Source organism: Amphiura filiformis, chromosome 20 (assembly GCF_039555335.1).
Source record: "Amphiura filiformis chromosome 20, Afil_fr2py, whole genome shotgun sequence".
Lineage (NCBI taxonomy): Eukaryota > Metazoa > Echinodermata > Ophiuroidea > Amphilepidida > Amphiuridae > Amphiura > Amphiura filiformis.
Genome location: NC_092647.1, coordinates 45,576,567 through 45,600,663, shown reverse-complemented (window position 1 = coordinate 45,600,663; position 24,097 = coordinate 45,576,567). Strand labels below are relative to the sequence as shown.

General features: G+C 36.0%; 1 protein-coding gene across 1 annotated transcript; it reads left to right on the top strand.

Moving 5' to 3' along the window:
• Positions 1-20,294, top strand: LOC140141826 (max-like protein X). The gene is made up of 9 exons (XM_072163691.1): positions 1-131; positions 9,936-10,014; positions 10,592-10,684; positions 11,928-12,022; positions 12,423-12,519; positions 13,655-13,754; positions 14,077-14,161; positions 14,937-15,053; positions 16,434-20,294. Exons 2-9 carry the CDS (start codon positions 9,969-9,971, stop codon positions 16,491-16,493), a joined length of 693 nt encoding a protein of 230 aa, XP_072019792.1. The 5' UTR covers positions 1-131; positions 9,936-9,968; the 3' UTR covers positions 16,494-20,294.
• The last annotated feature ends 3,803 nt before the right edge of the window (positions 20,295-24,097 follow it).

Genomic DNA, 24,097 nt, shown 5'->3' with positions numbered 1-24,097 from the left:
GATAAATGGTTCCAGGTTTATTTCCCATAGTTGTTAATGATTTCAGAAGTTACCTTAGCCATGAATGGAAAATTCCAAAAATTCACATCACATCCAAAGCAATGTCATGTAATGGCGCTGCATAGTGAAAGGTAAGGGCAAGAAATTTGTCATTTTTGCGTGTTCTTTCCGTATGTTTTGCCTTAGTTTATGCTTACATTTAAATTAAGATATGTTACTATTGAACGTTTCTATTTTTAAAGTAATCCGTGTGCAATTTCTTAGTTAGAATCCCTTCAGAATTTGCCGAATTGTGATGTAAGTAAGCTTTACATTACAATTTATTACATGTCATGAATAGGTAATGTCACCCTGATGAGTAAGGATAAACACTTGTGCTGAACGTCAAATTGGTCACTTATCGCTCACTGTTCAAAATGTGACATCTACACCAATTATAGTCCCCGAAACGGTCTACTTTTTAGCCGACCTCAATTCCGAAACATTTAGTGATAGTTAAAAATGCGATCCCCAACCCGCTAATAAGCCCTTAAATTAAGGGGGTACTACACCCCTCAATAAATTTGTGTCTATTTTTGCATTTTTCTCAAAAACTAATAACACAGTGGTAATAAAAGTTATCCGTATTATAGGGGCAAAGTATCCAATTACTACACTGGAATTTCAGTGACCCAAGACAAGCGGTTCGTTATTTAATAATTTATGATAAGAAAAGAGGTACAGCTAGATATAGGATGTACCTCATATCCTATCATATTTATATACTGAACCACTTGTCTTGAATCACTGAAATTTCAGTGAAGTAATTGGATCCCTTGCCCCAATAATATACATAAATTTTATTACCAGTGCGTTACTATTTTTTGAGAAAAATGCAAAATTAGTCACAGATTTACCGCAGGGGTGTACCCCCTTAAGTAGGTATGTTCATAAAATTTTGAAGTTCAATATTTTTAGCTGAAAGTTCTTTCATTTGAAAGAGAATCAAATTACCTACAATAAGGGGTCAATCATGTTTCTAGTGCATATATAGTATATACTTTTGAAGTTACAGACAAAAATAGTGTCACCAAATTGTCCAAAATTTTGTGTGTGAAATTGTGACAGCAGGCACATGTACAATGTACACTACTGTATGTGACCCCAGATGACCTCCTATTCTTTACTGTAAGAAAGCTGTTTTGGATGGTCTTGATTTACACACAAATTGCTTTTGCGCTTTAACGAGTGTCCACTTGGTGGAACATAGATTGCACTACATTGTATGTGATAGCTTATGAATCCATTATTATCCCAGTACCAACATAAGTCAACATAACTTAGGGTTTGGTTGTCAAAATTAATTTTTAGTAATTTTTTCCATTGAGCCCCACAGTAAAGCCATTTTTGGACCGTACAGGCACATTCCACTTCCCTATGGACGAATAGCGCCACCTATAGTGTGAGATGTGAGCCTGGCTACCTTAAGGCTTTGGACGAATTTGTAGAAATCTCCGCGGAGTCTGAAATTCTCCGGTACAAACATCGAAAATGTCGCATTTCTCAGTCCCGGTGATGATACTATATCCGCATCGCTGTTTTCATGATACATGAATGCATATGCTCTGACCCCTGTAAGGTCAAAAATGTGGCGTTGATTTCAACCAATCCGATCCACCGATTGTTACCATGTGGTCGGTTTCATGAATATTTAATAAGCAGCTTGATACTGACATCATATCTGAGGTGACCAGGAGGCAGGAGATACCATTTTGGTCAACTGAACTCGACTCGTGCGTTCTTTTGGTTCACATAAATCGAACAAAATTTTCAATAACGGGTAATAGTAGGATTTCAATTATTAATGAAGTTACTTGTAGTTTTGAGGAATGACAAAGTTGTTTTTGGAAACTTAGATGTTTGTTTCAACTGATGATGTAGGATCGCAAGGTGAGTGAATTCGTGAAGAGATTTGCTTGTTTGAGTGATTGTAGGATATGGGATGTAGACTAGTCCTCTGTGTTTGACCTGCTCCGATGTCTCAATTCACGCGGAATTATTCGTACCTGCTTACCAGACAGCAATACTGCGTATTGCTGTATGGAACCAGACATAGGTAAATGTATGATCATCAAATTTTCAAGTAGGATATTTCTCATGGGAATTGTTTTGTTTAGAAAGGTGATTATTTAACTTAAAAAATGAGGGGTCAACCATGTCTGTAGGACAAAAATTAGCAAAGTTTATGGGCAAATGTATTTTCCAAATTCTGTGACCATCATTGGGCCAAAAACAATTAATTGTTTGCTTGCCCACAGCCGACCGACCTTAAAATTCGTGCCGAACGTAAAGACTTTTTTTTTTCTTTTTCTTTTTTTTCTAATTTATGAAAAATGACACAAAAAAACGTTCTCCTACAAAGACAAAATACCTTCGAAAATTGAATTTCAACACTCGCCATAGCAAAAACACAACCAAAGCCAATTCTATAATCAATACTACCGCAATTAATCAATAAAAGTTTCTAACCAATGCAGTGATTGGATATCTACCCATCCGCAACATGATAATCAGCCAATCATGTTCAGGTTTCTATACACGATGGCACTGTGACCCGAGTCTGCAAAGGCTGCCCCTCGCCCATTTTACCCATAATTCTTTTTGTAAGAAATAAAAAGCCGAAATCGGGTGCTCACTTCCGGGTATATCGGATCTTGTGGTAAATGTTTATGACTGTCAAAATTGCACTCACACTGTCATCAAATTTTGTCATCGTGATCGAGTTGGACCATTTTATTGACTAAATAATTCAATTTGGTTGCTGTGATGTCGATTCTGATATTGCGCGATGTGAAGAGCCGTTCCGCGCCTTTCTCAGAGAATTTTTTTTAAAGCGAGCAATGATGCAAAAGCTAGAATCTCGGCGAGAATTTCGCGATTGCATTTTCTCTTGAAGCCTAGTTATACCAGAGAGAATGAAGTTGTCAAAGATCACGGTAGCAGCGCAGGAGAAAGGGCCATGGCGTGGTGTATCCGATTCCGGGATCTGATTCCTGTATTTGAGAGAAAATTTTTTTTTTAAAGAAGACCTACAGACCCTTCCACTTGAAGAGGCCCTGTGGGCAAGCAAACAATTAATTGTTTTTGGCCTTGTCCGTACCTACTGAATTACTGCACAAAAAAAGCAAGTATGCAAGTAAAATGCAACATTTTTCAGCACGGCGATCTATTTTACAGAAAAGCGATTGTATTTGAAAAAATCTTACTCTCACTGTGCATGTAGGTATGAAAGGTGAATTCAAATTTGCCATCAAACCACATCATTTTATACTAGTATATCAAATTACAGCCCTTGAGTAATGAAAGCCAAAACTGAAAACCGTTTTGTCATAGCACTTTCCGTAGCAAAGTTACATCTTGTCAAAGATTGACTTTCATCAAAAAGATTCAGCTAACAAATGCTGTTTCTAGATCTTAAACAGTGATGATGATAGCAGCTTTTCTATGTGGAACTGCTATCAAATCCCTCTAAAATTCCTTGTGTGATTATCTCATCACCAAAAAAAATCATCTATTTGTGTCAAGTGAAGTATAGGTCACCACGGTCATCCGGGTAAGTTTTTAACATCCGGGTTATATGCCGTTGACAACAAACAAAACGTAATGCCGATGTTGTGTTGTTGTTTGGGTTTGGTGTGCTTTGTTTTCAACGGCTCCTGACCGGAAGTGACGTAGCTCCGGGGTCACCTATAGACAACATATTTATGTACTAGGTTTCCTTGACCAATCTGTTCTTTTAAATTTCTATGTAAATATGTATTGTGTTTGGGCCCCGGTTTAGGCCGATTTGGCTGACTAGCAAATGTGTTAACTAGGGTTTTGCCTCTCATACCTACTGTATGATAACTTCTGTATCAAGGTATTCCAGTCAACATTTTTTTTGACTTTTTACGTAATGTTTCTGGTGTCCAAATTTAAAATTTTTGTATTTTCCTATGGGGATTGTTAAGCCATTACATTTCTGTGGTCACAGTTGGGAGTTGAAGGAGGCCCTCTATAATAAGCAATGTGGGCAATGGCATACCTAGCTTTATCATGTTTATAGCGTAGGCTAAACATGATGAAGTAGTAAACCCTCGTAGTAAACATAACAAGCATATCTGCATCCGTATACATGTAGTATACAGATACATATTAAGGGTAGACCTTAGACTAGTATACTAATCTCAGGGGTAGATGAGGTATTGTTGGTCGAAGCAGCCAAAAAAAAAAAAAAATTTCATAGTGAGTAAATCAATTAAAAGGGCATTTCGTGATCCACAGCATCATCTCCGACTTTTCTCCAAAAAAGTTGAGATTTTTATATCACTGGAAACCTCTGGCTATATAATGTTTATGTGTACAAAAAATTTCTTGCAAATTATTTGGTTTAGCAGAGATATCGTGAAATTTGAATTTCATTCTGGTAACGAAATTACAACACATTGTCTATGGAGCAGTGTAATACACATAATCATGCATAACTCGCAAATGCAAAATCGGAATCAACTGAAATTTTCGGAATAACCTTTTTTCATGGATATCTACTGAAAAATGTCATCAAGAACCACAGGACCTACAAAAGTATATAGTGCTATTTGAATTCTTCTACACACTCGCTATGAAATAAGCGATTGCTGAATAGGGTGCAACTCTACTACTAGTCTTATTACAAGATTGCCCTACCCCAACCATAACCCGTAAACCTAAACTCAGTAATTTGCTAAAGCTCACTACCATTCCGAAGATGCTGTGAACTTCCAAATTGCAACATCTGGTTTAAAATAGTTGCTAACCTTAAGTACACTCGTATTAAAGCTTATAAATGCGCCATCAGATCATCGTCACGTTGAGCATGGACTGCACTATCAGTGTCAGCGATCAGCAATAAAAACTCACTCGAAAGGCCAATGAAAAAAAAAATGCTGTAACTTTTGTAACTTCTAAAAATTCTCACCCCTACACTGCTTTATAGCATGTGCAAAGTCAGGGATAAGTTCTCGATAGGCCCTCGTTCAACCAGGCGACCTTGCTGAACAGGACGACAATGTATCGCTGTATCCACTTCACAAAAGGCTGAAAAGCACTTTGTTCTAATCTAAAATCTCACTGGCTCAAAAAATATCTATCGAGAAATTCTTCTGCAGCATGAGACTAAATTTGGAGGAAATTGTTTTTTGAAATGTGCAACATCGCCAGAAATCATTCACTTTCGCCGGCTTTAGGGGGATTTTCCCTCACTTTAATCAAATCGAATCCATGGGTTCCAACAGTCTGATTGCTTACACACATTCAGTGGGTGTAAGATTTCCCCAAGTCAACATCTGAAAATAGGTCCAGAAAGTACATGTACCATTTCCCCAAAAAAACCTGCCAATTTTTTTTGTTTTTTAAGAACTTATAGACTCTAAATTACTTGTTATTGAAGGTTGGAACCAGAGAAATACTGCTACAGGGTGTCCAAAAAAAAAGAGGCCCCACATTGCGCCCTCTTTTTCTTCTATTTCTGAAAAGTTGACTAAATATATATTGGTATGTAAAGAAACCTTTAATCGTTAGCTTTAATAAACCAAAACAATTATTTCAATCGGCTCACAACTTTTGAAGATATGCTCTTTTGAATAAAAGTACCCGTTTTCACTCTGTCCACGGATAGCAAACAGAGTGGTTGGGATGGCTCATGCTGTGGAGTGGCCTGCACGATCACCAGACCTCACACCACTTGATTTTTTTCCTTTGTGGCAAAATCCAAGATCTTCGCAAACATATTACTGAATGCATTCGCAAGTATCCGGCGCACAGGGGTGGTACGCAACGCAATTGATGAAATGAGAACCAGGGCTTGAAACCTGTATTCGCCAAGGAGGCAACCAGGTCAGAGCAGAGGAGGGCAGAGCAGCACAGTTAACTCACTTCAGAAGAACCAAAGACACACCAAACAGCCTTTTAGGGCTACCTTTTATCCTAAAAAGAGAAATGACTTATGTTGTAAAGAAAAAAAGAAGAAAAAAGCAAGAAACAACAAAGTAAGAAAGTAAGAAACATAATAAAACAAAAGGCATAAATATTAAATAACCAAGAAAAAATGAGTAATTGCAAGTAAAGCACTTTAGAAGTCCCATTCGGCAATGTTTGGCATCCATTTTACCCACAAATTAATGTCACTATTAACAAAATCCATTGCCATAAACCACCGGTAAAGCCCATTCCATAAATAAAGTTATTTTGAGGAATGTTTGATATTCATGCATGTTATGTGTACTCCTCGCTTTTCAATCTTTGAAGTAGCCAAACCTTCTCCGTGGACAGAGTGAAAAACGGGTACATTTCTTTAAAAGAGCATATCTTCAAAAGTTGTGAGCCGATTGATATATTTGTTTTGGTTTATTAAAGCTAACAGCTTTTAAGCTGTTAAAAGGTTTCCTTACATATGGTCATTTTCACGGTAAAGGGTGTAACTTTGGATTTTTAACATTTTAATCCGTAGTGTTCTAATAAAGCCACAGAATTCCATGATTTTTGGCCACATAAGTCATCTAGTTAGCAGCTACCTTGGGTAGCATAATCAGCTTTGGGAGTTACTGCGTTCAGTTTTAGCAGGCTTAAATGTATTTAATATTGCCATTTTGTAAAACTATAAAAAACAGTAACATTTTGTAAAACCCTGTGTTTTCTTCAGTTAGTTCATGGATAATTTTTCTTATCCTGAAAGTACAGTCATATGTTCAGTAAACACTGCCACATTAGATTTAATTGTGAACGGCCCTGTATTTTTGAGAACCGGACTTGATATTTGTCGTTTCGAGGCTTCATTTTCCGTTAACAATTGTTAACAAACTTTGTGGGTATAGCTTTGGTTCATAATTCTTGGTTATTTCTTCACTTCTTCTTGATTCATAACAGTTGTTATCTTAACTTGAAATGGGTAACAAAAATTAGTCGATTTGCAAGCTTTTAAAATTTTTATAAAATCTTGACTTCAAAGAGCCGTTTTTCCGTTAACTGTTTTGAAGCCTCCGAAACAAACTGTTCAGCAAGCTTGTGCAAATATAAATAAAAGAGCTCATCCAATCTATTTATCAAAATGTAGCAAAGTAGATCCTCAAGTCACATGTTTTTAAATTGTGGAGATATATATCACCGTTTGAAAATGGGACCCAATACAAACTTTCCGTTAACAATTGAAGCCTCCGAAACAAATGAAGCCTCCGAAACAACAATAAGATTAATTATCATCTATGCATATATCTAAATTGGTGTGTTTCATACTGATATCTGCATTGTAATTATTACTTGATATGTGCAGAATGTCATAAATTTTAAAAAAATTGGACATTATGGTTAATGTTTGAAAAATATACCGATACCCAAAAAAGACTGTTTCGGAGGCTTCACATGCAAAAAACACCATACTTAACAAATGGGTGAAAAAATTAACATGTGATAAATCTACAATATCTGCCGATAGAATCATTGATTCAATACACACAAGAAAATAACAGCTTAGATGATCCCAACACTGTTGTTTTCAAAAAAACTACTTCTGCAATGTTTAACAATTGTTAACATGAAGCCTCCGAAACAAAAAAAATGACTTGCTGTGATAATTTACTTTTTGTCACAACTGAAATTCAATACTTAGAAGCAAAGCATGAAAATTGGTAATTGTGATATTTTTTACCTATTTTTTTATGTCAACTTGTAGTAGTTAGCCAAATATTTTACTTTTATTAGGGATAACCATCAAAATTTCATGTTGACCCTATTGCTACAAAAGATTGTTTTCTGAGTAGAACTAATCAACAGAAGTATTTTGGTGGTTAAATGGTCAAAATCGGTCAAAAACTTTTGAATTATGAATTATCAAAGTTTCCCATTCTGACCGGTCATTGGAACGAAAAAAAATGACAAGGTCCAAAAATAGCAGTTGGGAGCAAAATTGGCATAAGCATATATTTACCTTTATATATTTCTTTATTTTAACATATTTGCAAACATGAAACAAGCATATTGTGAAAGTATCAAAGGGTTTCTTATGAAATGGCACTTAACTAGTCACTGGCATAACTTATTTTTTCAAACCAAGGCATTGAAATCATGCATTTAGAGGACATTTGCCAAAAATCATCCAAGATAGCCGATATGGCACAAAATCAAAATTGCACTAAGTAGGTGAACTTTTTTTTCACAACCAAGAATTTCAATGTTATTGGGTTTAATATGACCAATTAGTAGGTGTATGTAAACAAAATCTTAAGTTTTGAAGGTCATTGACTCATTCACAACAATAGAGATTATCCTCATCATATGCTCATGTGTATTCCTGTAGTATTCCTCATTCAAACCAAAGTAGCACTCAATACATTATGAGTATCTTTGTTCAAACCAATTCAATGCTTGACCTCGGAGTTACCTGCATGACTATCGCGGGCTATTTTGAAACAGTTATGGTTACACATTCAGGTACTTCTTTTGAAAGTCCTAAACAAGGTATAGCCAGCAGCAAGTTGTAGATGTTATAGGCCTAAATATAAGAAAAGCGTTTAGGGTTAAGATCAGGTGAACAATACATCGAATGAGCACGAAACTTCACATTTATGTTCAGAAAGGTGTCTTCTTAACATGATTTGAAAGGAATATAAAAATTCCAAAGGGAAGCTGGTGATTTAATTTGTAACTCGAGATCTACTTGTTCAATTTTTAACCTTTTACAGAGGGTATGATAGAGGTATTACTGGCAACTCTGCCAAATTACAGCTCAGTAGGCCACGTTTTTCACCTGATCTTACTGATTTGAATATTTTGTGCCATTCTTGAGCAGTGCTAAACTCAGCCACTGGCAATTAAGCGCACTGGGGCGATGGACCAATTTTGACTCGCACTTACAGAAAAACAAAATAAGTTATGTTGCTGTAATTTGCAAGATAGTTACAAAATATAATTGGCAGTAACTTCCCCAAATTTTACAGAAAAATATTGAAAAATAAAAGAATGAGATCAATTTAGAAATGTATGTGCAAGCAGTGCACAGTTGAGCTCCCTGCATGTCTATGGGAGTGTTCTAATCAAGTTGATGGTTCATTGGTCATCCCTACTTTTATGATCACCTGTGTTGTTAACTGAAGCCTCCGAAACACAAATCGCTTGAATTGCCAATTCTAAAAATAACTCCAATTTCTGTGAAACTTGGCTGGGAGGTTCCTTTCATCAAGTAGTATTTGTACATGAAGTTAGACATTCAAATTATTTTAGGAACCCAATTAAAACTTAAAAATATGTTTAAGGTTTGGAAATTTCCATTGTAAATGACACTTGATGTTAAAAATTTTCAAAACTGCAATTACAAACATAGCAAAACATGGTATAAAATTTAACTTATATCTGTTGACTTACTTTGGAATGGGATTTCACATGTATTCCAGCTTTCATGTCATAATTTTCTGAGGTTATGTAAAATACATTTTGTCTTAGATTTTAACCAAAATGTTATGCAAATGTCAAATTTTTATTAGAAATCAAAAGGTTTAAGCCTTGAAACATTATTTTACTGGAATTTAAGTTGCTTCTATGCATGATTTCAGTAAACAGAAACATATTTAAGTGGTTTGAAATTTTGACCCTAAAAATCAAAAGTTACACCCTTTACTGTGAAAATGACCATATCAAAATATATTTGATCAAATTTTCAGAAATAGGAGAAAAAGAGGGCGAAATGAGGGGCCTCTTTTTTTTTGGGACACCCTGTACTATACTGTGTTCTGTGTTGTTGACAAAGGCCTTATCAACCACAGTACTAGAGCTGCAATGGGTAGATCTATTATAATATGACACCGTGATAGACTTACTACAACATTGCAACTTCTGTTGTTTTTTTTTAAAAGTAATTTATAGCTTCACTTTCTTCTTGTTTTTCGTAGGTAACCTTAAACATCAAGCAGGCTTCTGTCATCATGTCTAACACAGATTCAAGTTTTGCTGACTCAAGTTTTGATCAAAGTAAGTTTCTTGCTCCAGTTACTCTGCATGGGTGTAATTTGTCTGGAGTTTTCTGGATTTTTTGTGGCCAAAATTTACGCCACAGTCCGTTTTAGAGTATTTTGAACCAATTTTAAGCTGTTTTTCTGGATTTTATACTGTTTTCTGGATATTTCACAAGCTTTGAATCACGTCCCTGAGTTAGAGACAAGAAATTTCCAGGACTGACCAGACCAGTTTATCTAACCCATAGCTAAGGTTTTACTCTCGAAAATGAACTATATAATTGGGACAGATGGGCCGGAGTGTCATTCTGAGGATCTGGTCAGGCTTCAGGCTACTTCCTTCGGGTCAGTTTGGGTAACCAGGTCGAATTAACGTCCTAACTATCAACAGCAGGGCAAACATACATTTTTGCTGAACATGCTGAACAGTGCATCGTAAAATTTGCTAGGGTTTTTAATGCAGCACATTGTAAATGAAAGGTCATACAGCGAAAGGTCTGCCTTAAATCCATCATAGAACTTCTTCCTATTGTGTGCTCTGTTCTTGCATCAAACTTTTCAATTTGCATGTCTGTATCTGATTCATTTGGCAGGTTTTCAAGATGGAGACAATTTACATGGAAGAGCATCACGTAAAAGCAGCAGCAATTCTTTGGGTAACGGTGCTGGAAGTCTTCAGCTAACAGGTAAACTAATGGTCATAACACCTGAATCAATATCAATCACACTACAAAATGGTGGTGGCGGTTGAATAATGAAAATACATCTGTCAATTGTTATGGGAAATGTAAAAGCAGTTTCCTAAAATGAGATTGTATTAATTGTCATCATCATCAGTCGGCTGCGGAGCTTTCTCCAACTATTGCGATCTTGGGCAAACGAAACAATTTTGTTTGGCTGCAGCATCCCTTCAGTATCTCCCAGGAGATGCTGGACATACTGTAGGTACAGTGTGTGTGGCCATCCCAGTTTCCTCTTCCCATGTGGTGGAATATGAAGGGCATATTCTTTCACAGGCTCGCCGTCTTCAAGACACAGTATATTGCTGAGAAATTTGAGTTGATGAATCTTGACTCTGGCAACCAGTGGAGTGGTGTTGGTCAGATTGTAGATGGTTTCATTTGGATTATTAATTATAGATTATAATATTTGATGAATTAAGGGGGTACTACACCCCTGCCCAATTTTATGCCTATTTTTGCATTTTTCTCAAAAATTATAGCGCATTGGTGACAAGTAAGATATGTTTATTATAGGGGCAAGAACTACAACTACTGCACTGGAAATTTTATTTCAGCACAGACAACAGTTGTGGAGTTACAGTCAAAAATGAGGGAAAACCAATATTTGATCAATAAATCAATAACTACTTGCCTTGAGTCACTGAATTTTCAGTGCAGTAGTTGTAGTCTTTGCCCCTATAATATACATATCTTACTTGTCACCAATGCACTATAATTTTTGAGAAAAAATGCAAAAATAGGCACAAAATTGGCCAGGGGTGTAGTACCCCCTTAAGTTTGCAGATCAAACTTTTAGGACAAAAGGGCGTAACTATAGAATATCCACTGTAGATTTTTACAGTTGGTGCAAAGTGTATTCTTTTAATTAAAAAGTAAGATTCATTTTAGGGTATACAGTAGTTCTCATATAGTATGTCGTAATGTCAAGCATGACCTTGTTCAAAATAACAACATACTTGATGCGTTTGTGGAGGTTGTCATTCATCCCTGATTAAGCCCACCCCCAGCTAATTATTCACATTTACACTGAAAATGTTCTCGTTTTCTCACAAAGATGCATAAAGGGAACAATATTTGAATTGTATGTAAGTTTGAAGACAATCCTTATTCTAAACCAATAGGGTTACCCCCTTTGAATTTACTTTCCTTTCTAACCAATGAAACTGATGTGCTTTTTGCGCTGCAGATGATGATGATGATTCTGAAGCTTACAAGAGTTACAAGGACAGGAGGCGTAGTGCCCACACAGCTGCTGAACAGAAGAGACGAGACGCTATTAAGGTATGCACCAGGTGGCATTGAAATTTGCTGAGACAGAGCCAGTGTCCTGATAAGATATATGGGGATTGTCCTGACATTTGAATATTAATGCCTGTCTAAATTTGACCTTTTATGATTTGATGCTTAATGCATCCTACTAAAGTTCATTGAAGAAAGCTATGGCACGTAGCGTTGTATTGCATTAATAATACAATATGGAAAAAAGTGTTATCCTGATTTAGCCCAAAATGTCCCCTGTTTGAAGCAGTTGTAGAGTACCAAGGATTCTGAAGTAATAATATACTTATAGGATAAGCCACACATTTGCGCAAATGAAGTCAGTCACACACTCAAAGACATAAGACATTGATTGAATTTCATTTACATTAACTGTATTTTTCATTTTCATTTTCATGTACAGAAAGGATATGAAGATCTTCAGCTGATAGTTCCCACCTGTCAACAAGCAGATTCTATGGGATCACAGAAACTTAGTAAAGCTACTGTCTTACAACGATGTAAGTACACCAATGTAAAGCTAAGAATAACTTTACAACAACTCTTCCTATACCTTTGTACAGGAGCCAAACATTGGTAAATGGTGATGAATCCACACTTTTCTTGAGGGTATACGCGAACGCAATTACGTGTTACACATGAGCGTGTAAAATTTGTCATGCCTGGAACTTATATGCGTAAACATGCTCTGTTGATAGTGTTGAATTCTGTTTTTTTGGAGGGAGCAGCTAAACATTGCTGCTTATTTCTTTCGTTTCATTGCCGATATCAACAGAGAAATCACTGATTTTCTGGTGAAGTTGAATGGCAATGACTAACTGACAGTCCAAATAGAATAATAATGTGAATTAGATGTTCTTTAGCTTGTTTGCATTGAAAGCGTCCAGCACGTCTGCATGGTTAACTTCACTCGGGCTGCCCTCGCGAAGTAAACCACGCAGACGACGCGAACGCATCATTGTTAAACGGTGATGAGCAACGGTAAAACATGATTGAATCCCTAAATGTTTGTCTAATTGATTGTGGACAGGCCCACAACACTCGGTACAATAATGGATGAATAACAGTAAACCATGCCACTTTTGAGAGAGCCATCTAAGATACTGAAATTGCAAGTGTAAACTCTAGATGAAAACTATGTGAGGCAACTATATATAGGCATGGGAACGTTAAACGCATGTACCGTAAAACCCACACATGATCCGTTAAACGTTTAGCAATTGTGGTAAACGTGTAACACGCAAGTCATTTTGAACCTTCAATTTTCCATTTTTCAATGCTAATCAACAGTTGAAAGTAACAATAATTTACACAAAACTTGCTCAAAACATTAATTATTTAACACTAATACGTCGAAATAATGCATAGTTTCTGACCGTTTTGGACCATTTTACCTTATGTACGGCGCCATTGGTACTAACATATTCTGTTAGAAATTCCGGTTTTGTGAGGTGCACCGCACCTATCGTATATTCATGAAATCTTCCCGTCAGACTGGGCTGGATCAATGCGTGTTAATACGTTAAACGCACGCATCACTGATGCGTTAAACGTGTAGGAAAATAAACAGAATAACCCATCCCTAGTGATTATGTAACTTTGACTTTGAATGTTTTGTGTTTCCTCTGTTTACAGCAATTGATTATATACAGTATTTAGTGCAACAAAAGAAGAAACAAGAGGAAGAATTAGATGCTCTGAGGAAAGAAGTCATGGCTCTCAAGATTATGAAAGCGTAAGTTGTTTAGAAACAAATTTATTACATCCTTGATTAGTTAAAAATGGGGCGTAACTAAGTGAGTCACTTTTTTGAAACAAAAAGTATACCGGCCAGAAATCATCTAAATGACATATTGAAAGGGCGTGAGTGCTTACAACCATCTTGAACTCAGCTGAGGCGTTGTGAACCTTGATATGTCAATTTACTGTACCTGACAATGAATTTTGCTGCTTAACAAATCAATTTTAGTTTATCAATTTTGCAAAAGTTTAACCAGCAAACCTGATGTTTCTCTACAACAAATATAATTCACATTTTCTTCTTGTTTTGTCTTCAGGAATTATGAGCAGATTGTAAAAGCCCATCAGAGTACACCAGGACATGGACAGAATCAAGTGTCAGATCAGATCAAATTCAATGTGGTGAGTAGCCAGGCCTCAAAATAACTCAGAATTTCTATGTGCGATCCAGGCCCTTGGATCTTTTTAATTTTTTGGGCCCTCTCAAATATTTGAGGGCCCCAAATATATAATCCAAGAGCTATCAAGCTGCAGACCCATCAAGCTATAGAAGGGTGTACTCCAAGCTTCAAAATAAGCCAGAATTTCTAAGGGCTATTCAGGGCCCTTCTCTTTTGGGGCCCTCACACTTTTTTGAGGCCCATGGGCCCCTGGGCCCACCTTATTTCAAGTCCTTTGAGTAGCAGTATCTTATATAGACACCCATCTACCTGTCTTTTGGCTGAGAAGATTTGCCAGTTTTCTTATGTCAGAACTTGCTTTTTCACCTTCACCATTAATATTGATTAGTTTCAAAGCCAAGCTAACAAAATCCAAAACTGTCATAATATCACAGCATTTCCAAATGTCTGTTATTATGTGACCCAAGGAAAGCTATGCTGCATAACATTTTGTGGCTGTTAATTTCAAATTTCAAATTATTTGGAAAGATTTTGTGTGTCAATGAATCTGACATTTTTTTTCCACAGACTTTTTAACTCATTTGTGACAGCATATGATGGACTGTACTATAATCTGAGGAAGTCATCTTTCAAGTAAACCAAATTAACTAAATTGCATTTTTCTAGTATCAAGCAGAAATACTTGATAGCTTGGAAATGTTACTCATATTAGAGCATGATATTAGAAAAAATAGAGATAAGTAAGATAACTTATGTTTGCTGTATTATCATTTCAGTTCAAAGCCATTATGGATGCACAGTTCCAGACATTCAATGCACAGATCTCTGTAGCAAGCTTTGCAGATTTATCAGCATGTGTGTTTAGTTGGCTAGAAGAATATTGTAAACCACAGGTAAGATGAAAAATGCCATGTAATTCACTGTAGAATTGGCGTAATAATTGGATTAACTATATTGCAATAGATGAATGCAATTGTTGACTATTTCGCCCTGCACTACAACGTTCATGCGGTACCTACGCATTGAACTATATCATGCTGATCACTTGCACCTGTAAGATTAGTATCTTTGAAAAGAGCGGTATCGTATTCAATCTATGATTGCAGGCATACACAGGTGATGAGTGCAACCTGCTTGTAGTGCAGGGCGATATAGTCAAAATTGTATTCATCTATGCTATTATAGTTAATCCGATTTATTACGTCATTTCTACAGCGAATAGCCTGCTGCGCACATGTGACATTCATGTAATGCACCCTGGTTTTATATCAGCATATGAGTTTTGTTGGCTACTTGGCTAGAAGAATATTGTAAACCACAGTGCACAGCCAGATGGAAAATGCCATGTAATAGCCTTCACACATGTGACGTTCATGTAAATGTAATGCACACTGATAGATTTATCAGCATGTGTGTTTAGTTGACTAGAAGAACAGTGTAAACCACAGCCAGATGGAAAGTGCCATGTAATATCCATGTGGTGGTCATGTGATATCCATACAATGCCCATGTGACATAAATATAATGCATATGGGTATAATTATAAGCATGTGTGTATAATTTGAGCTACACAACAAGTATACTGCTGCCCTGATTCGTCACCTTTCTGGGTTGATGACTGTGTTTATATGACTTTGCCACCAGATTCTGGTGATCTGAGACTGCACAGTTGCATCTAAATTGACCTTAGGACTGCATTTGTTATTGAACACATATTTTAGAACTTCAGATTGCGATTGTTGGGAGAGAAATTAGACAAAAATAATGCACACATGCTGATGTTGATGCATCTAATGCACGAGCCCCAAAGGCATCAGCATCAGCGCTAGTGCATTATTTTTGTCTAATTTCTCGAGTAACAAGTTATACGCGTTCCTTAACCTATTTCATACACAAGAAGTGATTTTTGCTGTTTTTATAACAAACTTGTCGCTTAAATGTTGAAAAATACAAGCAAATATAAATGCATCAACCCGCAAGAAAAATGAACATGTCCAACCGACTATGCACACAGTGCGCGCCAGTGCTTTTTTCTAATGCTTGCTCTGATTGGTTCTATCTAAGAGTGTATGAATTGATATTAGAAGGACATTCCTTGTATTCAGAATGCAATATGAAGTGTCTATAGTGTGCTCTCGTGCCCCCCCCCCCAAAAAAAATACTGTGCAAATGTTACTATCCGATCTCTAAATTGAAAAAGTTCTGCAACAAATTCTGAAAGTCATTTACCCTGTTTCTTAATATTATGTATTTGTTTGTAATTTTCCTTGCAGACTTTACGTGAGCTAGTTGTGGATGTGCTGAGGAAGGTCCAGAGTAATCAACTTTATTAAACAGATCATAAAATCATGGTAGTTTGTGCAGTTTCAGCAGTCTACTACTTCACACACTTTCCTTTTCTACACAGCATTTTGGTAAATGGACTGAAAGATTTGTTTAAGAGAGCCACAAGTTAGCTCAGATAGTCTGATTGAGATGCAAGAAAGTTATGAAAAGCCATCATATTGTAGAGGTCTGCCGTCTGTTATTTTAAAGTCTTACCAACAACTTAATTTTGTAAGAAATTGTAAAGAACTTAAACAAATTCTTCCCAAGAGAATATATAGAAATTGTATTTATTGTAATTCATAACTAAGGCAACAAAACAAAACCTGTTCTACAGGACCGACAGACCCAGATTGTGCTTTGTCAGGAATTTTTTAGATGTGTGCAATTTAAATTTTCAGATTTTTTAAGCTTTTGGTGATTGTTAAAAATATTTGAAAAAAAATAAATGAAAGTAAAAAATCCAAACTTACCAATCCTACTTGGCAAGTCTGTCCGCTCCTGTAGAATGGTTATTTTTTTTGTCACCTAATCCTAATGGACATTTGAAGACAAACTTGTACAGTAATTTAAAAATCTGTCAAAAACTTGTACATGTGAAGGTTTACCTAAAAGCATCCAAAATCTTGATTTAATACTGTGTGAATTTTCCAAGAGATGATTGATGATGCTATAAATGCATAAGCTATTTATGTCCGATTTCTCTAAGCTTGGCTAGTCGTCAGGGTTCCTAAGCCAGCAGGCTAGCCCTACCAACATGGATCCGTTTTATTGATTTATCTTTCTAGGTGATGTATGATGTGACATTGCAATCACCGGTTTATAGGAATAATTGTACTTAAAGCCGGATGGCTTAGGAAGCCTGACCACTAGTCATGCTTTGAGAAACTGTCCCCTAATGACTTAGACAGTACAACTTGTTTAGAGTGTTTGTCTTGAAATATCCATTAAATAAAAATGATATTTTTAAATTTGATGTGAACAAGTTTTGATAAGAAAAATAATTGTGGCATGTTATGCCTGTTGTACATAATGTAAATAGCTTATTTCAATGATCATAATAGAGTTATGCATCTTGTCACTGCTGATATAAGGCAAAAAAAAGGTTTGTCTCAAAGCTCACGAGTGGTTTGAAAACAAATGCGAAATGCGCATTTATAAAAGTGCCCATAAATATAACTTCAGAAATCAATATTAGTTTAAGAGGGCAGTTTGAGAGAAAATTTGCCTAAAATTTCCTCAAATTTTATTATTAATTTTCTGTAAATTTTATGGAAAAAATTGTCCTCATAAACAGATAAAACTGTATGATGTGAAATTTTTGTAGCAAAATTCACCGAAAAGGGTCTAAAATACAGTGATGTGGCACTAAATATCTAAAGAGGACAATTTAACAATAAACTTTTTTATAAACTTCCCAACATTATAAAGAAATTAACTGCATCACCTAATTCTGTTCAAGGTTAATTCCAGTGATAAGTTTAGAACTCATTAAAAATTAAGTTTGTACTGTTGAGGAATGAGGATAAATAGTACGTACCTGGTGGGAATCCATGCAGCACCAATGTGTTGTTCACTTGGCTAAGGTGCTGACCTCTCTTGCCTCGCCTCGCCGCACCCAGGTGTAATGGGAAGCTGCTAGGAGATAATTACAGTCTAAGTACTGATAGGAGCTGCACTATGTGTGCATCCTTGTTGAAGCAAAATAGTTCTGGTGTTTCTCAGTGGCAGTGAAATAAATTGTTGTTATAGTAGATTCAATCCATCTTGGGACGTTTTTTTCAACAAATCCAGGCTGCCTGTCAATCATCTGTACCGCGTCTTTGACGTTATTTGATTGCCCGGTTGCCTGAATTTGTTTGAAAAACGTTCCACGATGGGTTGAATCTACTATAAGTGCGCTGGTACCTTAATACAGTGAATTTCATGTTAAATCACAAACATTTATTTTATTTATTTGCAATTTGAACTCTGAACTCATTTTTGTGAGTAATGGCCAGCAATTATACCAAACAACGCATAAGTAATCACAGGGGTAATAGAGAATGTAAGACTTTGGTGTCATAACTTGCATTATAAATTGATCAGCTTACAATAAGGAACTTTTATTGTAATGTACATATATAGGCCTAATAGCTAGAGTTGCTTTATTTTTATCTAAATTAATAATAAAAACATGTTTAGGCATTGAAACTAATGTTAATATTATTCAGGAGATGTGTAGTGGGACATTAGAATATGATTTATATAGTCACATATTTCTGGATTATCATGATATTACTTCCCTTTTCGCTATTGACCCCCTTCTGGGGTATGAGAGATATTAACATATAGAGTGTTCAATAGCGCACTACTGATGTTGTGGGTGAAAGCATTATATATTATATTCTTTAAATGTAAAAGAATGAAAATCCACTCTTTTGGAGGGACCACTCCAGAAAGAATGATCAGCGCTTTTCAAAATTATAAACACTTTTCACCGTGGAATTGAAGTTCATGTTACTTCCATTTTCCAAAGATTGAAATTTTCACACTTTGGGGATTGATCACTCAAGATCACTCTTTTGACATTAAGAGAGTATGTATATATGCACGATCTGGTCCATGGGGGCCAAAGGAGGCAAATTTGAAGTTGAGATAAAGGCAAGAATATAGAGTAAAAAAACAGGAAAATACTAGTAGTAGACATCACAAAACTTTAAAACCAAGTATTCTAGACCTTTGGTGTTTTCAGTATATGATAGCCTAAAGTTCTTAAAAGGTAATAAATATTATAACTCAATTTTCAGAAATGCCTCCTTCGGCCTCCATGGACCAGATTGTGTCACATTATAATTTCAGGGAGGATGTCTTTGAGTCAAATTTCTTATGGATTTTGTGATGATTCTCCACAATTTTAATTTTAAACCATGTATTCTGTCAGTCCATCTATCATTCTTTTCCCTAGTGCCGGAATGAAACTTGGCATTGGAGTGTACATGTACATGTATAGTGAAATTACAGTTTTTGTTCATTCTTTCCAGTTTGATGCAAAGGATTTAACAGTTCCTTGAGCAGAAATAGACAGAATATCAAGACTGGTCAACATTTTTTTAATGTTTTCTTGAAAGGATGATGATGCTGTTTCAAATTCTGTTAACTTTACCATTCACTACACCAGTGGGCTATTCCATTTAAGTTCCACACTACCCCTGTGGAAGATTTTAGAAATATCTTCCACAGGGGGAGTATGAATTTCAAATGGAATTAACGCATTAGCAGCTCTATTTGAAACTCACTCTCCCTTAGGGGAAGATTCAAGTTCAACCTTTCTCAGAGAGTGTGAAATTCAAATGGAGCCGTAGAATGTGCTCATTCCATTTGAAATTTATACTCCCTCAGTGGCAGATATTTCCAAAATCTTCCACATGGGTAGTGTGGATTTTAAATGGAATAGGTCAATCAGTTTCATAGGGAGGTTGAGGAATAGGCAAGTTCTGACAGCACTCCAACCAACAGAATATGAAAGCAATCTTCTGTTTTTGGAAGTTACGTCCCATTCTCACATTTGGTACTGAATTTTTAAATATCCCAATAGTTAAAACTATTGAGCTATTCCATTTAAAATGCACACTACCCCAGTGGAAGATTTTGAAAATATCTTCCACAAGGGGAGTATGAATTCAAATGGAATTTATAGCACATTACAAGTCGTATTTGAAACTCATCCTCCCTCTGTAGATGATTCGGGTTTGAATCTTTCCAGAGGGTGTTTGAAATTCAAGTCGAGCTTCCTAATGTGTTCATACCATTTGAAATTCTTAGTCAGTGGGAGTGGTCTAGTTCGTAGACACGTTTCTGATTGGACAATCGAATGATTTCGGTGCCGCCTATCAGGCCGTAGACGCACCCCACGCCATCACGCTGCCTTGATAATGCGCCACACGCAGCGTGTAGAGGTGCGCGAGGTATCGCGCTGGATGCGTAGACTAGTGCGAAATACGCGAACGCGCTAGCAGTACGCGCAACAGAATATGTGAAGTTGTAAACAAGTTTCGTTCATTTTATAATGAGGGGAGTTTTTATGGCGGTAACTTAGTTTTTGCTTTAAAAAATTGTTTACAGTTATTAAAATAATATTTAACTGACTAAGAATGAGAATAAACGATAGGAATTTTTATTTTGCCTCTCCTCTACCTATGATAGATGACAGGCAGGTCCAATATTTTTATCGTAGTGGATACCGGCTGCGCCGGCAACCACTACTCAAAATATTGGACCTGCCTGTCGTCTATCACACGGTAGAGGATAGGCAAAATAAAAATTCCTATCGCTTATTCTCTAATTCATACTCCCCTGTGGCAGATATTTCCAAAATCTTCCACAGGGGTAGTGTGGATTTTAAATGGAATAGCCTATTTTGATGTTGAAAACATAATTATGAAACATTGCAAAAGCAAATAAATATATAATAACAAACGAAACAGTTTGGTTCAATCTCTTTTGCTTTCTTTATAGAAGTGCTTTAGATTAAAACACTTTCTTAAGGTGGTACTACACCCCTTGATAAATATGTGACTATTTTTGCATTTTTCTCAAAAAATAATAACACCCAGGTAAAAAAAGTTATGTATATTATAGGGGCAAGGAATCCAGTTACTACACTGGAATTTCAGTGACTCAAGACAAGTGGTACGTTATTTATGATAAAAACAGAGGTACCGCTAGAATGTACCTCATTTCTTAATATGCGCTACCTCTTTTCTTAATATATATAATGAACCACTTGTGTTGAATCACTGAAATTTTGGTGAAGTAATTGGATTCCTTGCCCCTATAATATACATAACTTTTGTTACCAGTGTGTAGTTATTTTTTGAGATAAATGCAAAATTAGTCATGAAATTTATCAGGGGGTGTAGTACCACCTTAAATCTTCCAGAGGGGTGTGGCTGATTTCAGATGGAATAGCGCATTGATAGGACTCCATCGAAAGTGATATGACTAGGGTAGTTTCATTAACCGTGCATTATTTTAGATGCTATGGAATGGATGTATTGTGTGTTCAACATGAATTACTCTCGTAAAGCTTAAAGCCATAATGTATGATTTCCATCAAATTTAATTTTGTTATTCTACATTCAAAATGTTGAAATAATACTAGTACCGTAACCACTCGGGTATAAGCCCACCCCCCTAGATGGCAGATTTCACTTCAAAAATGGGGGTGGGCTTATAACCGGGGAGGGGCTAGTACTTGAATTTAAAAATAAGATCAATCATCCCCATTTGTATATGCCTGATGTACCCATATTTTCTATCATCAATGTCAATTTTTTAAAATTATAAGTATGGAATGTTAATTATCAACTGATATTTTTTATACTTGTTCTTAAATGTGAGAGAAAAGCATTGATTTGATTAAAGAACTTAGCCAAAATTACAACTGGGCTTATACCCGAGTGCACCCTTGTTCCCAGAATGTTTTGAAAAATAGGGGGTGGGCTTATAGCCGAAGGTGGGCTTATACCCGAGTGGTTACGGTAATAACTACCTGGAAGGGTTGCTGTTTAAAGCTGAAATGGGAGGACATAAAGCCATAATAAAATTATGACTTTATGTCAAACTTTGCTCTGTTAACCTACAACGATAACAAATTTGGCGGCTTCCATTTAGGTGCAAGTTGGGACTAGTCTCGAGCCAGACTGTATATGGCTATCACGAACATTAGGATCGACGAGTGTCAGACCGACGCAAACTGGCTGTGTAGGAGACTAAGTTGGGACATGTGTAAACATTACAAATATGCAAAAAAATCAGGTTTGAAAAAAATTACCCAATTTCATATTAGGCCAAAAAAAAGGTTTGTCTCAAAGCTCGCGCGCGCATTTGTAAAATTGTGAGATTTGGAAAAAAACAAATGCAGAAATTTTTTTATTTCAATAAAAAAATTTTTTTTAGTTTTTCCAGAAAAATTCGGCGAAAATCAGATTTTTTTCTCCAAATACCATGAAAAAAGTCAGGAATAAAAAAAAAGTCGCATTTCGCATTTGTTTTCAAACCGCTCGTGAGCTTTGAGACAAACCATTATTTTTTTTTTGGCCTTATAAGATCATGAATTATGGCTTTAAAGCAGTTTGTTTACAGCATTCTGAGAAATTGATGAAAGTTATACTTTTGGTTCAAAACTTTGTACAGACAATGATAGGATTACACTTTCAATATTAAGGATGGGAGCTGCATACAACACCAGTGTTGTATTTATTTTCAATGTAAACTTTATAAAAGGACAGTCAACAAACTTTGTAGTGGTCATAATTAATTGAGGACATTCAATATTCAATAGAGAATTCCATCTGCCAGTATATATGCCTCTAAATAAGTTTTTATTTTTGACGAAAGAGATGATGGGCAAATAGTACCCTTCACAAATAAATGTGTTTGAGCAACTATATTATAAATACAGTCGGCTTTACAAACATGTAATATTGGAAGACCAATCTATTGAAATGTTTTTGTGGAAGGTGTCTGCTTTCGGTCTCTTTAGCCAAAAAAATCTCAGCAAAATGGCAGCTAATGTTGCGGCGCCTATTCTCTAGACCTAGGATACATCATCTTAAATTGTGACGTAATTCTAGTCATCCTTCCCATAACACAACATTCCCTGATGATACTCGTAAATAATGTAGTGAGGTATTGTTTCTTTGTATCTGTATTTACTAAACCTCTTGTTGGTGATTGTCGATAAAACATTGATCAATAAATGTTCATTTTAGGGAAAATAGGTTAAACTAGAATGTATGCATGTCATAGGGTGGTGTGGTGACAGCAGAGAAGAGAAAGCTGCTGTACCTGTAGTACCTATTTCCTTCCCATTCCCATCCAATCATCAAACTCTGTTATTAGTGTATGGAATATGGAAACCAAATGTTTACCCAATACTGTATCACATCCAAGGACTTCCTGAGTGAAACTTATCAAGTCATAGTGTTAGACTTAATTCATTGTCAGGCTCCGGACACATAATATATTCAACTCTCCTGGATATAGTTTTCACTTTCTGGCTTCGAGTTAATGTTTACTTAAAGAAGAGCATGTTGTGATCCACAGCTTTATTCCCGGGGCTTTATTGCCCAACTCTTCCAAAACAATTGAAATGTCATAACATCTGAAACCCAGGACTATACTTTTTATGTGCATAAACTTTCTTGCAGATTTGGTAGTTGGACAAGGATATATCATTTCTTGAAGTAAACTATATTAATCTAATGATATGTACTTAGTGTATGTAGCTGGGAGGAAAAGCTGGCCATCATTTTAAAATTTTGACCTTTCGTATTGAAGATATACATTTTTTCACCAAAAATGAAAATAATACTACGCAAACGTTGCTATCCATTCCCTTTAGCTATTCCTTGAAATTTGTGTTGGCTTTTATGAGGACCACCGAGAGTGCCTTTTATATTCAGCCCACACATTACATTTCAACTATCCTGGATGTAGTTATTTTCAGTTTCCATCTTCATATATGTCCCGATGTACGTAGGCATCAAGACACTACAAATGTCACAACACTGATGGATGGAACCAATTTAATAGGTATTTGGTTCAAACCCCAGCAGTGGTGTTATCA